General features: G+C 41.6%; 1 protein-coding gene across 5 annotated transcripts; it reads left to right on the top strand.

The window, feature by feature from the left end:
• The first annotated feature begins 260 nt into the window (after positions 1–260).
• On the top strand, positions 261–11232 carry gramd1c (GRAM domain containing 1c). 5 transcript variants are annotated; one of them, XM_086151172.1, is made up of 18 exons: positions 261–314; positions 761–875; positions 1398–1518; positions 2281–2381; positions 3580–3675; positions 3763–3843; positions 5904–6022; positions 6102–6282; positions 6444–6600; positions 6699–6842; positions 6921–7039; positions 7134–7276; positions 7354–7457; positions 7719–7889; positions 9182–9245; positions 9436–9639; positions 9885–9990; positions 10174–11232. In XM_086151172.1, exons 2-18 carry the CDS (start codon positions 774–776, stop codon positions 10240–10242), a joined length of 2082 nt encoding a protein of 693 aa, XP_086007298.1. In that variant the 5' UTR covers positions 261–314; positions 761–773; the 3' UTR covers positions 10243–11232. The 5 variants fall into 5 exon arrangements, with proteins under 5 accessions (XP_086007298.1, XP_086007299.1, XP_086007297.1 ...); XM_086151173.1 differs by lacking the exon at positions 261–314 and having other exon boundaries at positions 6102–6279; XM_086151171.1 differs by lacking the exon at positions 261–314 and having other exon boundaries at positions 6102–6279; positions 6441–6600.
• Positions 11233–11478: the final 246 nt, after the last annotated feature.

The following is an 11478-nucleotide window of genomic DNA, read 5'->3' as shown; positions in this document are numbered from 1 at the left end:
AATAAACACCTTTCTATTTGGATAAATAAAACTGGTGGCTAAAATAGAAATCATTAAACCCCAGAGAAGTTTAATTTACATGAATGGGGGATAAGGGTTTTTTTTGAGTGATTAATATCAGGGAAGACCAATGATCGTCCTGCCCGAGGTGACAACTCCCTCCAAGTATCCTCCCTCTCAGCGGATGAGATGCACCTGCAGCAAAGGTGTGAAAGGAGTCGCTCAGAGGAGCTGACAGACGCCGAAATCCGTCCGATCGCCGTTTTAACCGGGGTCGCAGATACAAGAGGAACCCTGGGTCCACTCCGTGTAAGGTAGGAGACGAACGGCGAGATTTTTTCCACGTCCACGTGCAGAACCAGGGGGTCCTGAAGGGCCTGCGCGTTCAAAACTTTTTTTTTTTCCCCGCACGGTGGTTAAACAGTCGATCGAGATACTATGTATTTGTTTATGTAACCTCCCATTAGATATTCGAAGTTTTGACAAAAATGTGTCGAGACTCCACCCAGCATGTTTTTGCACTAGTCGTAAGTGTGAAAGTGTGCGTCGCGTGGCGTCACGGAGGTCGCCCGGCCAAACCTGTCCGGGCGCAGCCTGTCGCTTCTGGATCTCCCAGGTCGATGACAGTCAGCTGTGAAATTCGTGTTTGTTTCTTCCTCCACTTTTTCCTTTTACTGCAACCAAAAAAAATATCAATGTACAGTCTGTTTTAGTCTTGAAATATGACCTTTATAATATGTTCCCCTCTTTGGTCAAACAGCTCACCAGATCAGATGGACCAGACATCCAACAGGTCAGGCGTGGGGAGTGATGATGTCACAGACGAGCCCATGTCCTTGGTGGATGCCAGGTGGAGCTCCGAGGAGGAGGAGGAGGTAGGAAAAGCTTGGACTCAGCTTTGCATGCACACCCGTGATTTTTTTTTTTTTTTTTTTTTTACAGCATTCTTGCCTCTCAAATCAAATATGTTTCTTCTTATTTATGCGGTTTAATGTCTGAGTTGCACTACTATTTTCGTACACGCAATGACAGAAGCATTTCTTCCGGGCTCTTGGTCAATCTGATTTCCTCAGAAGGCTACAGAGGGAAAAACCCAAATATGATGTGGGAGCTTAATCCACCTGTGCGCAATTGTAGTTTTCTGAAAGAGGAGATAACACGTTGGATCGATCTTTATCTCAAAGAGGTTCACACACTGCAGTTTGCAGCAAATGCAAAATCCATAAGTTCAAATCACTGTTTATCAATAATTGACCCCTCAATGCCACTGCATTGATTTAATCTGAAGTCAAACTTCTGTGTCCCAGTCTGGTGCCCAAAGTTGACAGGTTTGTTTATAAATCTCAACACATTATGATCTTGTGTCCTAATCTGTTATTGCTTTTTCCTCCTCTCAGAGCTCTGACCCCCAAGGGACATGTCTTGGCCCTCAACCATCCCTGCCCACATACAAAAATAGGTGTGATGAGTTTAAGAAGTTGTTCAAAGAAGTACCAGATTCTGAGAGACTTATACTGGGTGCGTAACCAAGCAGATTCTCAGAAAACTATCGAACCTGTATCCCGACATAAAATATGTGAATGTTCCCAGTTTTATGGCATAAAGTGCAGGTTGAGCCTTGTCAGGTGGAAATAGGATCTCAGTGAATGCAAAGATCAGCAGATTCAACCCCAGGCAAGAAGGGCGGCAGATATTTGTATAGCTTGGAATTTTTTAGTCTTATGAGAAAAAATGTATTGGGAGATGATTTAGGCACACTGACATTTTTTTCATTTTGGATCTAAAGTACAAATGTAAATTATTGAGTATTTCTTGGGTAAAAAGAAATTCCTTATTTGAATTACAACCAGTATATCTTGTCATCTCTTCATCGGCGGTAGATCACTTACCGGCATTCTGCCTGTTAGATACATGAAGTATTTATGAAAATGACCAAATTTCTCTTAACATTTGTTTATTCATGCTTTATTGCCAATTCTAAACTAATCTTGTTTAATCTAACAGTGGAATAAATTAAGTGGCCCTCACTTCAGAAGGATGCCAATTTTCCATTTTCAGTGATTGTAGTAGAGATATGGGTTGATTTTCACAATTTCAAAATTTTTCAAGTTTTAACAAAGAAAATGGCATTTATATGTATATCCTTTTTTTACTGTAAAGCAAAAGAAGGCTTTGCATTTGCTTAATGCTGTGACCTATATTAGAAATAGAGTGGCACGTGTGTCAATACAGGCAGACTCATTACAGAGATGATACCTTGTGTATGCATGTTTCCACCAGACTACCCCTGTGCCCTCCAGCGAGACATCCTCCTCCAGGGACGCCTCTACCTCACCGAGCATTGGCTCTGTTTCTACAGCAATGTGTTTTGGGGCACAAAGGTAGTGAGACAGGGGAGGAAGTGTGCAGTGCCGGCATGCAGAAGTAACACTGATTTATCTTTCACGCCTAAAAGAGAAGATTACCAGGATTTAACAAAGCACAAAAGAAAAGGGATCACATATTTCTAGCTTCCTTCAACGGAAACAAGTGACAGTGTTTTCTGTTTTTTTTCCTGGTGCAAGTTGTTGTGAGGTTCAAATACTTTTTGTTTTCTCTTCAGGAAAAGTAAGGGCACCCAGCAGTTTCCAATACCGAGCAAAAGTTACGCAGCCACCATAAAAAATTAATTCATACATACATACTCGTGTCACTGCTGTAAGCTGCTGCTAGTTTTTCAATTTTTTTGCAAAAGTGTGTCTACTTTTTGTTTGTAATATTGTTTTCTTTTTAACTTGTAATATTTATAACCCAACTACATCTACTCCACTTTCTGTTCTGAATCTATTTCAACATAACCAAAAATAGGGTTATATCTTCTTTATCTCCTTCTCCTTTTAGCTTGTCCCTTTTGGGGTCGCCACAGCAAATCAACCTTCTCCATCTAACCCTATTCTCTGTATCCTCCTCTCTCACAACACCCACCTTCATATCTTCTCTCACTACGTCCATAAATCTTAACTTTGGTCTTCCTTGAGACCTCCTGCCTGGCAGCTCCAATTGCAGCATCCGTCTACCAATTTATTCACTAGTTCTCCTCTGTACATGACCGAAGGTCCGAGAAGCCAGACTTCTCTGACCTTCTCTCCGAAACATCTAACATGTGCTGTTCCACTGAGACTCATTCCTGATCCTATCCATCCTGGTCACTCCCAAAGAGAACCGCAACATCTTTATCTCTGCAACCTCTTGCTCTGCCTCCTGTCTTTTGGTCACTGTGACTGTTTCAAGGCCATACAGCATTGCTGGTCTCACCACTGTCTTGTACACCTTTCCTTTTCATTCTGGCTGATAGTCTTCTATCACATAGTACCCCTGTGTGTGTGTGTGTGTGTGTGTGTGTGTGTGTGTGTGTGTGTGTGTGTGTGTGTGTGTGTGTGTGTGTGTGTGTGTGTGTGTGTGTGTGTGTGTGTGTGTACTTATTTACATACATATATATATATGTGAGTGTGTGTGTGTATACGTATTTACATATAAAGTGTGTGTGTGTGTGTAAACATACGGGTGACATTTTAATTTTTATTCTTTTTTTTTTTGTAGATTGCCATGAGTCTAAAGGACATAAACAATATGACCAGGGAGAAAACAGCCCGTCTGATTCCCAACGCCATCCAGATCTGCATAAACACAGAGCGGGTAAAAAAAACTGTGATTAATATAGAGTAATTTTTTTTTCCATTTGATAAACCAGTTACAACTGATTGTTTTTATCTTTACCTACAGTTCTTTTTCACTTCCTTCTCTGCAAGAGAGAAAAGTTACATTGCTTTTTTCCGCATATGGCAGAACGCGCTGCTTGAAAAGGTAGGCCCTCACTCTCTGCCACTGGACCATGCAAAATGTTCATTAGAAATTAAGCCATCAACTTCCTAAATATTTGATAAAAATAACTATTTCAACATTGACAAAATCATGCAGGGAGCAGGTCCTCGGCTTTACCATGACTTATCTAAGAGGTCCAGGGTACAAATCAAACTGCTTCAGCCACTGTTGCTTTAAGGTTATCAGCTATGTATGTAGGTTAAAGACCTGCACAACAGCAGAGTTGAAAGGGGAGGAAAAAAAAAACTTGTGTGTGTGTGTGTGTGTGTGTGTGTGTGTGTGTGTGTGTGTGTGTGTGTGTGTGTGTGTGTGTGTGTGTGTGTGTGTGTGTGTGTGTGTGTGTGTGTGTGTGTGTGTGTGTGTGTGTGTGTGTGTGTGTGTGTGTGTGTGTGTGTGTGTGTGTGTATTGATGATGATACCATTTCCCCAAGTGGACCATAATATTCAAGGGAATTGTGGGGGAAAAAGCTGATGTTTGTTCATGGTGGATTGCGCGTTTAAAGACAATACAAATATCCAAATCTTTCCAAGGGTGTTGGTCTGACAAGTGTATGTTTATGTGACTGCAAGCATTTGAAGAAGTGGACTGCTCTGTTCACCGCCCACAGAAACACCTGGTGTAGAGCTTAAATCCAGAGGCCAAGCAGAAAGTTAAATATCCACAAAAAATTCATGTTGCGAACTGTCCACAGCTTTTCTGTGTTTTAATCACCTGATGCATGCTGAGTGACGCCATGGTTAGCATTTCCACCTCATCAGGAAGGTCCTTGATGTAATTTTGACAGGGAGCCTTTCTGTGTGGAGTTCCCATGTTCTCCCTGCATCGGTGAGGATTTTCTCCCACCTCTCTAATTTCCTGTTAGAACTGTTAGTGATTCCTCAAAAACAAGCACTATAATACACAACAGACAAGACATTATGTGTAAGGCAAACATGGATGTTGAAACTGTGTTGGTCAGAGTTGAATTCACCATGGTGGTACAAATACACGGATCAATGTGATAGGACTGGGGATAAATAGAAAAACTAAAGTGTGCGCACAGTGTTACAGGCTTATTATGGAGTGCAAACACGTAGTGGTGCATAGAGGAAGTGATTCATAAGTTAGTGAATAAAAGTAAAAAAGGGGGCTCATTTGTTTCACAAGCCTGTGCTGTTTTTATTGATCTAATTGGGCATTGATTATGGTTTCTTACTCACACAGCGGTTTGTGACACAGGGTTTTCAAACAGCAGTTTTGAAATAATATATCGTCACATTCTTAATGTAATTTCCCGAGTCATTTTTTGACTTTTTTCGACTAAATCTACTCCTTAGTCAAAACATTGCTCATTTTTTTCTTATGTGCTCTTTGAAAACTTGCAGAAAATCCTTATTTTAAGAGGGCGACGATATTTATTTTTATTTATATGCGACCGTCTGGTGCCTCTCAAGGGCGTGCGCGTGCATACGGGGAAGACACACGCACACACACACACACACAGAGTTCATCGACCCCCGTCAGGTGTGGTCTCGCACACGTAGCTTGCGTGGAAGCCGGCACCTCCTGTTGTGCTCGGTCCCAAATCCAAACAACACCGGCTGAGCCGTCGACGCACCTGCATCCGGAGTCCGGACAGGTTCAACGGGATTTTAAAATGTATTCGGTAATCTTGTTGTGAAAGAAGGAAGGCTAAAAAAAAAAATGGGCGGCGCGTGAACCCGCTGATATTTCCTGGACGCGGCGGCACGGTGTTTCCAGGTGAAGGTTCCGCGCGCTAGGACGCACAGACCGACTTTCTTTGACTACCAAGTCGGAACGGGACTGCAAACCGAAAACTACAAAGAGACAAACGAGATTCCCCTCCTGCCGATCACCTGTAGGGTGGAGGAGGAGGGAGGTGCACTGTAAACTGTCAACAAGTAAGTGCTTCCTGTTTCCAAGTTGCCTGTAACAGCTGGAAGCTTTTCATTTTGTCATTTTATGCTGGGGAGAAAAAAAACACGTTTGGGTCACCGTCAACCTGCAGCCATTACTTGAGGAGAGTTCTCTTCTCTTTCAGCCTCTGACCTGCTCAGAGTTCTGGCAGATGGTGAAGCAGCACTATGGGAGCGACCTGGGCCTGAGCCATGAGGAGATGGAGGGTTTGCAGTTCTCCTCGGAAACGACCATGCAGAGCAGGTAAACGCCGTCCCGGAGGTCCTGTGTCGATGGTGCTTGCAGGATGTTATCCATCAACACCCCTCTTGGTTCCCCACAGCCTGACAGCTAAGCCCGGCGGGGAAGACAGCCAGGGTCAGCTGGAGCGGACCCCTTCCCTCCGCTTGGAGAGGACATCCTCCCCACGCCTGCCCGCAGCTGAGACAGGACCTGTCGAAGCTTCCACACCCCAAAGCGAGGAAGTATCTTCCCCTCTTGGCTCTCAAGGATCATCAAACGTGGTATTACACTACCTTCTTACCAGAGCAGTCATAAAAAATCCTGTTATCACAATATCAGTGCTAAAGGTGCAGTTTATAACTACACTTTAAAATATGCTTGCGTTTGATTTGAAGGTGCTTGCCTATTTTTGGCCATATTTATTTTCATCCATCTCCAGCAGGAAGAATCTCACAGCGTTCAGTCCCAGCAGCAAAGTCTCACCGCATCGTTTGACCGCTCCGCTGCTGAGAGAGGCTCCAAGCGCTCCTCTCTCTCTGTTGATCTCAACTGCAACAACAATGCGTCGGAGCAAAGTGGATCGGAGACCACAGAGGAAGGTGAGGAGGTTCAGCCCCGGGCGAAGCTGGTGCAGTTTGTTGTATAGTCCACCTTTGTTTGTTTGCCGATTTATTTACTTCTGCTCTACCTGTCACAGTGGAGAAACGGGTGGGCCCGTTGCAGGTGCAGGGCCGGGTTTATCTCAACAAGGTCTTCCACATTAGTGCAGGGAAAATGTTTGACCTACTCTTCACGGAGTCGACCTTCATCCGCAGGTTCATGGATGTCAGAAAGATAACTAGTGAGTCCTCGGTGTTCTTTCCGATTTTAATTCAGCAGCTGTACCTCACATATTAAAGTATGTGCTCTATATCGCCAGACGCCAGCTTTGCAGCCTGGGAAAAAGACGCCGCAGGATACGATAAAAGAAGCTTGAACTACAAAATAACCATCAGCAACCCCTTGATTGGCAAATTCTCCAACGTTACCGAGAATCAGGTGTGTTTTACTTTTGCCTGAAAGGAAGCTGACTCTTGTCTTTTTTTGTGGGAAGTATTTCAGCTGCTTGTTTTGTCATCAATCTGTCCCATAGACCCTTTTCAAGGAATCCAGGGATGGTCAGTATTACCACGTGGATGCAGAGGTTTATACGCATGACGTTCCCTATCACGATTACTTTTACACACAGAATCGATACTACATTATAAGGACCTCCAAGCGAAAGTGTCGGCTGAGGTAATACTGGTTGCATTCCCCACCCAACCGCTGTATTAATCGTCTGCTGTTTAAAAACACATTTTTCTGCTTTTTAGAGTCCATACCGATGTGAAATACAAGAAGCAGCCATGGGGCCTGATCAAGTCATTTATCACTAAAAACTCCTGGAGTGGCATTGAGGATTATTTCAGACAGCTGGGTGAGGGGGACAGTATTCTCCTTTCGTCTTTTCTCAGCCCACAGTTTATTTTGTCACTCTGATCTGATATGAACATTTTCTTCTAAAACACTTTTCAACTATGAATCCTCTTCCAGATACAGGAGGGGATTATTAGGAATCGTGACCCCATTCTCTATCTGGACGCGTTAACACAACATAAAGTGGAAACCAGCTATCTGCAGTTTTATTTAACATAGATCTGCCCCGAACCATGTGGGCCCTTGTGCTATTCTCCTGCAGAGTCAGAGCTGCTGGAGGAAGAGGCAGAGATGAACCAAGGAGGGGCAGACTATGGGAAGATGGGTGGACTGCGGAGGAGGAGGCGGACATATAGCCAGACTCTGGTGGAGCACATGAAGCCCAGCAAGCAGTATGGACAAGACTCTGAACAGCTACAGGATGGAAATATAGGTAACTGATCAAGGAAATTATGATTTTAGACTTGCCCTTTGACTATACATATCTCCAATCTGATATCCTGGCAAAAAAAACAAAAAACACTGATTAGATTAAGTATTTCACGGCATACTATTTCAAGTTCCAAATCATCAAATCCACAAGCTGATCATTATGGGTTCAGAGGCTGCAGTCACAACGCTGTTAAAATTACCTGAACCCTTGCACAGATGACAACCTTCATAGCTCCTGACTGCCCACCGATTCAACTGCTTAAGATAAATGTTTGACAACACCCCATAGTCAAATATCAGTGACAGTGTTCCCTTCTATTTTGTTGTCATGGATGTAATTGACTGGATTGCCACGGAAACATGAACAAGCCATATCTCTTTTCTCTGGACAGTCCCTCTAAACTGTAAGGTCACACACAGGCTCTCAATCTCAGATTGACATCTTCAACTATGTTAATGATTATCTATTGGGAGACAAATTACCATTTTTTTTAAACATTTTTCTTAATGCAAAATTATTTTTTATCATCAGTGCCCATATGCAAACACTGCGTAGCAAAACATTCATCAACAATTTGTATTTCCAATTCATCTGTCATTATACCATTTTTAAACAAGTTGAAACAAATTTTAATACTTACATCAATTTATTATTTCTACATTTTGGGATCCATAAATAAGGGCCGTATGCCCTCCTTTAATGTGTCTGTGCTTTTGTGTTTGACTGTTGAAAATACGACTTTGTCAGTAACCAACAATATACATCCACAGCAAAGACACAAAAATCACACTATTTATTGGTAGTACATCTCAGGCTAATGGGAAATGTCACATACTAGTGATGCAGTACAGTTATTGCCTTGGGTACTTCAGCTTGGATCATAAGTCGCTTTGGATAAAAGCGTCTGCCAAATGTCTGGAATGTAATGTAATAAGGAGCTGATTAATAAGGATATAAAGGGTAGTGAAATAATAGTGTCACTCATATTGAGTGAAAATAGTTCTATTATCCAGACTGTGAATATAGTGGCCAACAGAGCTGCAGGCCTGAAGTAGCTGGAAACTCTGTCATTGGGTTTAATTTCAAATGACATATAAAAGTGGACTGAAACATTCCTGCGGGTTAAAATCGAGAAAAAGAGCATTTGTTCAGGTGCACTGATACAGCATAAAGCCAATCACAACACTGGCCTCTTATTTGTCTTAACAGCCTGCGTACTTGTTTTATTTGGAACAGGTTTTGGGCTTGTCAATTCAAGTTTTCAAGAAAAAGCTTTTCTTTTTGTGTTTCAGGCTCCTCAGAGAATGTCCCACGCAGATTTAGTATCTCTGCCATCGTGTTTGGAATGAGTGTGATGTAAGTCAGCAGCGTGTTTTGTATTGTCAGACGGAATGCTGATATTCTAGCATTTTACTGCTGGAATTCACTATGTCTGGAGGTTGTTTTGATAGTGTTTTAGATACAAACAATGTTTCACTCATGCAATTTTTAACTTATGCTAAAATCACTGCTCACTGAACTCAACGCTTTCTGTTTTTATCTACAGTTTGCTCATTTTGACATTGCTCAATCTGGGGCTGTTTTTCAAGTTGTGGGCTATGGAGGACATTGCCCAGCGCATGTACGTGAGCACCAAAACTCGGCTGAGGGAAAGAAGCGAGGACAGGTTTGAGAAATTTTTGCTGTATGGATTTTCTTCTGGGTATGAGCATAAACTGCCTTTATATCAGAAAGTGCTATGGCCACTAAGGTAAGCAGAACTTGTGGCGTGGGTGGAGAGGAGAAAGCAGTTGGTCTTTCTCAACTTTTTTGTCTGTAGCTTTTAAAGAACTGACAGCTGACTGCTTTTCTTCCAATGACTCAGTGTTGAAACTGCTTTTCAGCCCAAGTAAAGTTAATTCTAATAGTGATAGTATTCACCTTTTATGTTTTTTTCTTTCTCCTACAAACAATGTAATTTTTTTGCTGTGAGAATAATTGCTTTCTGTTTGACAGCATGAGGTCTGAATATGGTCCCAGACAAGGTCAAGGCTGTCAGACCAAAGAAGATCAACGTTTGCTAAAAAGTGTCCTGCAGGATTCAATCAACCTCTTAGAACAGGTAGTTTTTTGCAGAGAATTGTACACTGAATGGATTTTAAGTGATTGAATGAACTGAAACCTGTTTAAATTTATTTGTACTATTGTTTCATGGTGAAACAGATCCATACTATAGAAATAAGGGAAACTTCCCTCATAAAAACACATGCTTCCTCAAGGGGTTACTTCTGCTTTTCCTCTCCAGCTCCGTAGTTCCCTAATACTACTGCAGCAGAACTTTGCTTTGGCCAATGAAACCACAGCACCAAAATGACAACACCCCACCTGGTGAGTACAGATCAAAAAAACTGCAGATGAAGTGCCTCTGAGGAAATCTCCACTTTCCATTTGCCATGTTGATGTCCCAGGACACGCTTTGTGTAGCTAGGGTTTTACACATCATCAAGCTGTCAGCGGGGGGCAGACGCAACAATGATGCAACAATGATTTTGTTTTGTGGTGACATGATTGCATGGACACCTGAAAGGCATGTTTGTTTTAAAATGGTCCATTGTAAATATGTTTTACTTTTATTGTAATGATATCCTGTCATTATTTAAAATGTTATTTGGATGTGTACAAATTTAAATTTTTGCACAAGTGCCTGAGATTGGACTGTTTCATTTTGTCTATTTTTCAAGGTTGTAATTTTATGAAATAAAGAAATATCAGAGGTTCATATTTAACAATTTTTATTTAAGCAATTGTGATAAATGTTATGACACTGCAGAAATCACTAGTGACACATTCATAAAATTCCTATGTAGGCATAATTGATTTCATTGTACTGTATGTAGGCCTTACCTGACTGGTAAGGAGGAATTTCTTTTTTTATTTCTTACACTCAGGACAGGTAGATTGAAGGTCAGCCGTTGGGCTATTCAGATGGTGCTTTAGCACTTCATCATATTATAAATTTTCATAGTCCTCTTTGGTTTTCTGCATTGAGTCAAGTTTTTAACAGATTGAAATCAGTGGGTGTGGTCTATCTGGAGTACCGTGCACTCTCACCACTTCACAAAGGGGAATTGTATATGTGAGATCCAAAATGTTATGATCACTGTGGGCCTGTGTTCCTGTTTGGTGTCATGGATCATTGGTTCTCTGCTTTGAGCCAGGTTTTGTTGTTTACACTGTTTTTCACCTTTTTGTGAATTGTTTTCTCATTGAACAAAGCACTACTGCAAAAGATCAGTCAGGCTCATTCTGTGTGTGAATTTTTAACCTCAGTGCTCACTTTTAATAAATGCATTTTTATTTGCCAGTCCTCTTAGTTTATGCCATTTATTCAAGTTGTTCTCCTGTGAATGGTCATACAATGTTATTGCAAGTGGTTTGATATGATGAAATAGACAAGAGGCAAAACTACATATAATCTCAAAGAAACAACATTTAAAATTATATGTCATACCAGTATGAAAGCTAAGTATTATTATAAAGTTAATTATTGACTTCACCAGTTTCATTTCCTCTTTGGTCTAGATCAGCCTCCATCACCAGTTGGACTTTT

This window comes from Fistularia commersonii, chromosome 8 (genome assembly GCF_037954325.1).
Source record: "Fistularia commersonii isolate RoL2024-O1a breed Wild chromosome 8, RoL_Fcom_v1.0, whole genome shotgun sequence".
NCBI classification, from domain to species: domain Eukaryota; kingdom Metazoa; phylum Chordata; class Actinopteri; order Syngnathiformes; family Fistulariidae; genus Fistularia; species Fistularia commersonii.
The sequence above is the reverse complement of the archived record's forward strand: the minus strand, read 5'-3'. Positions and strand labels throughout refer to the sequence as shown.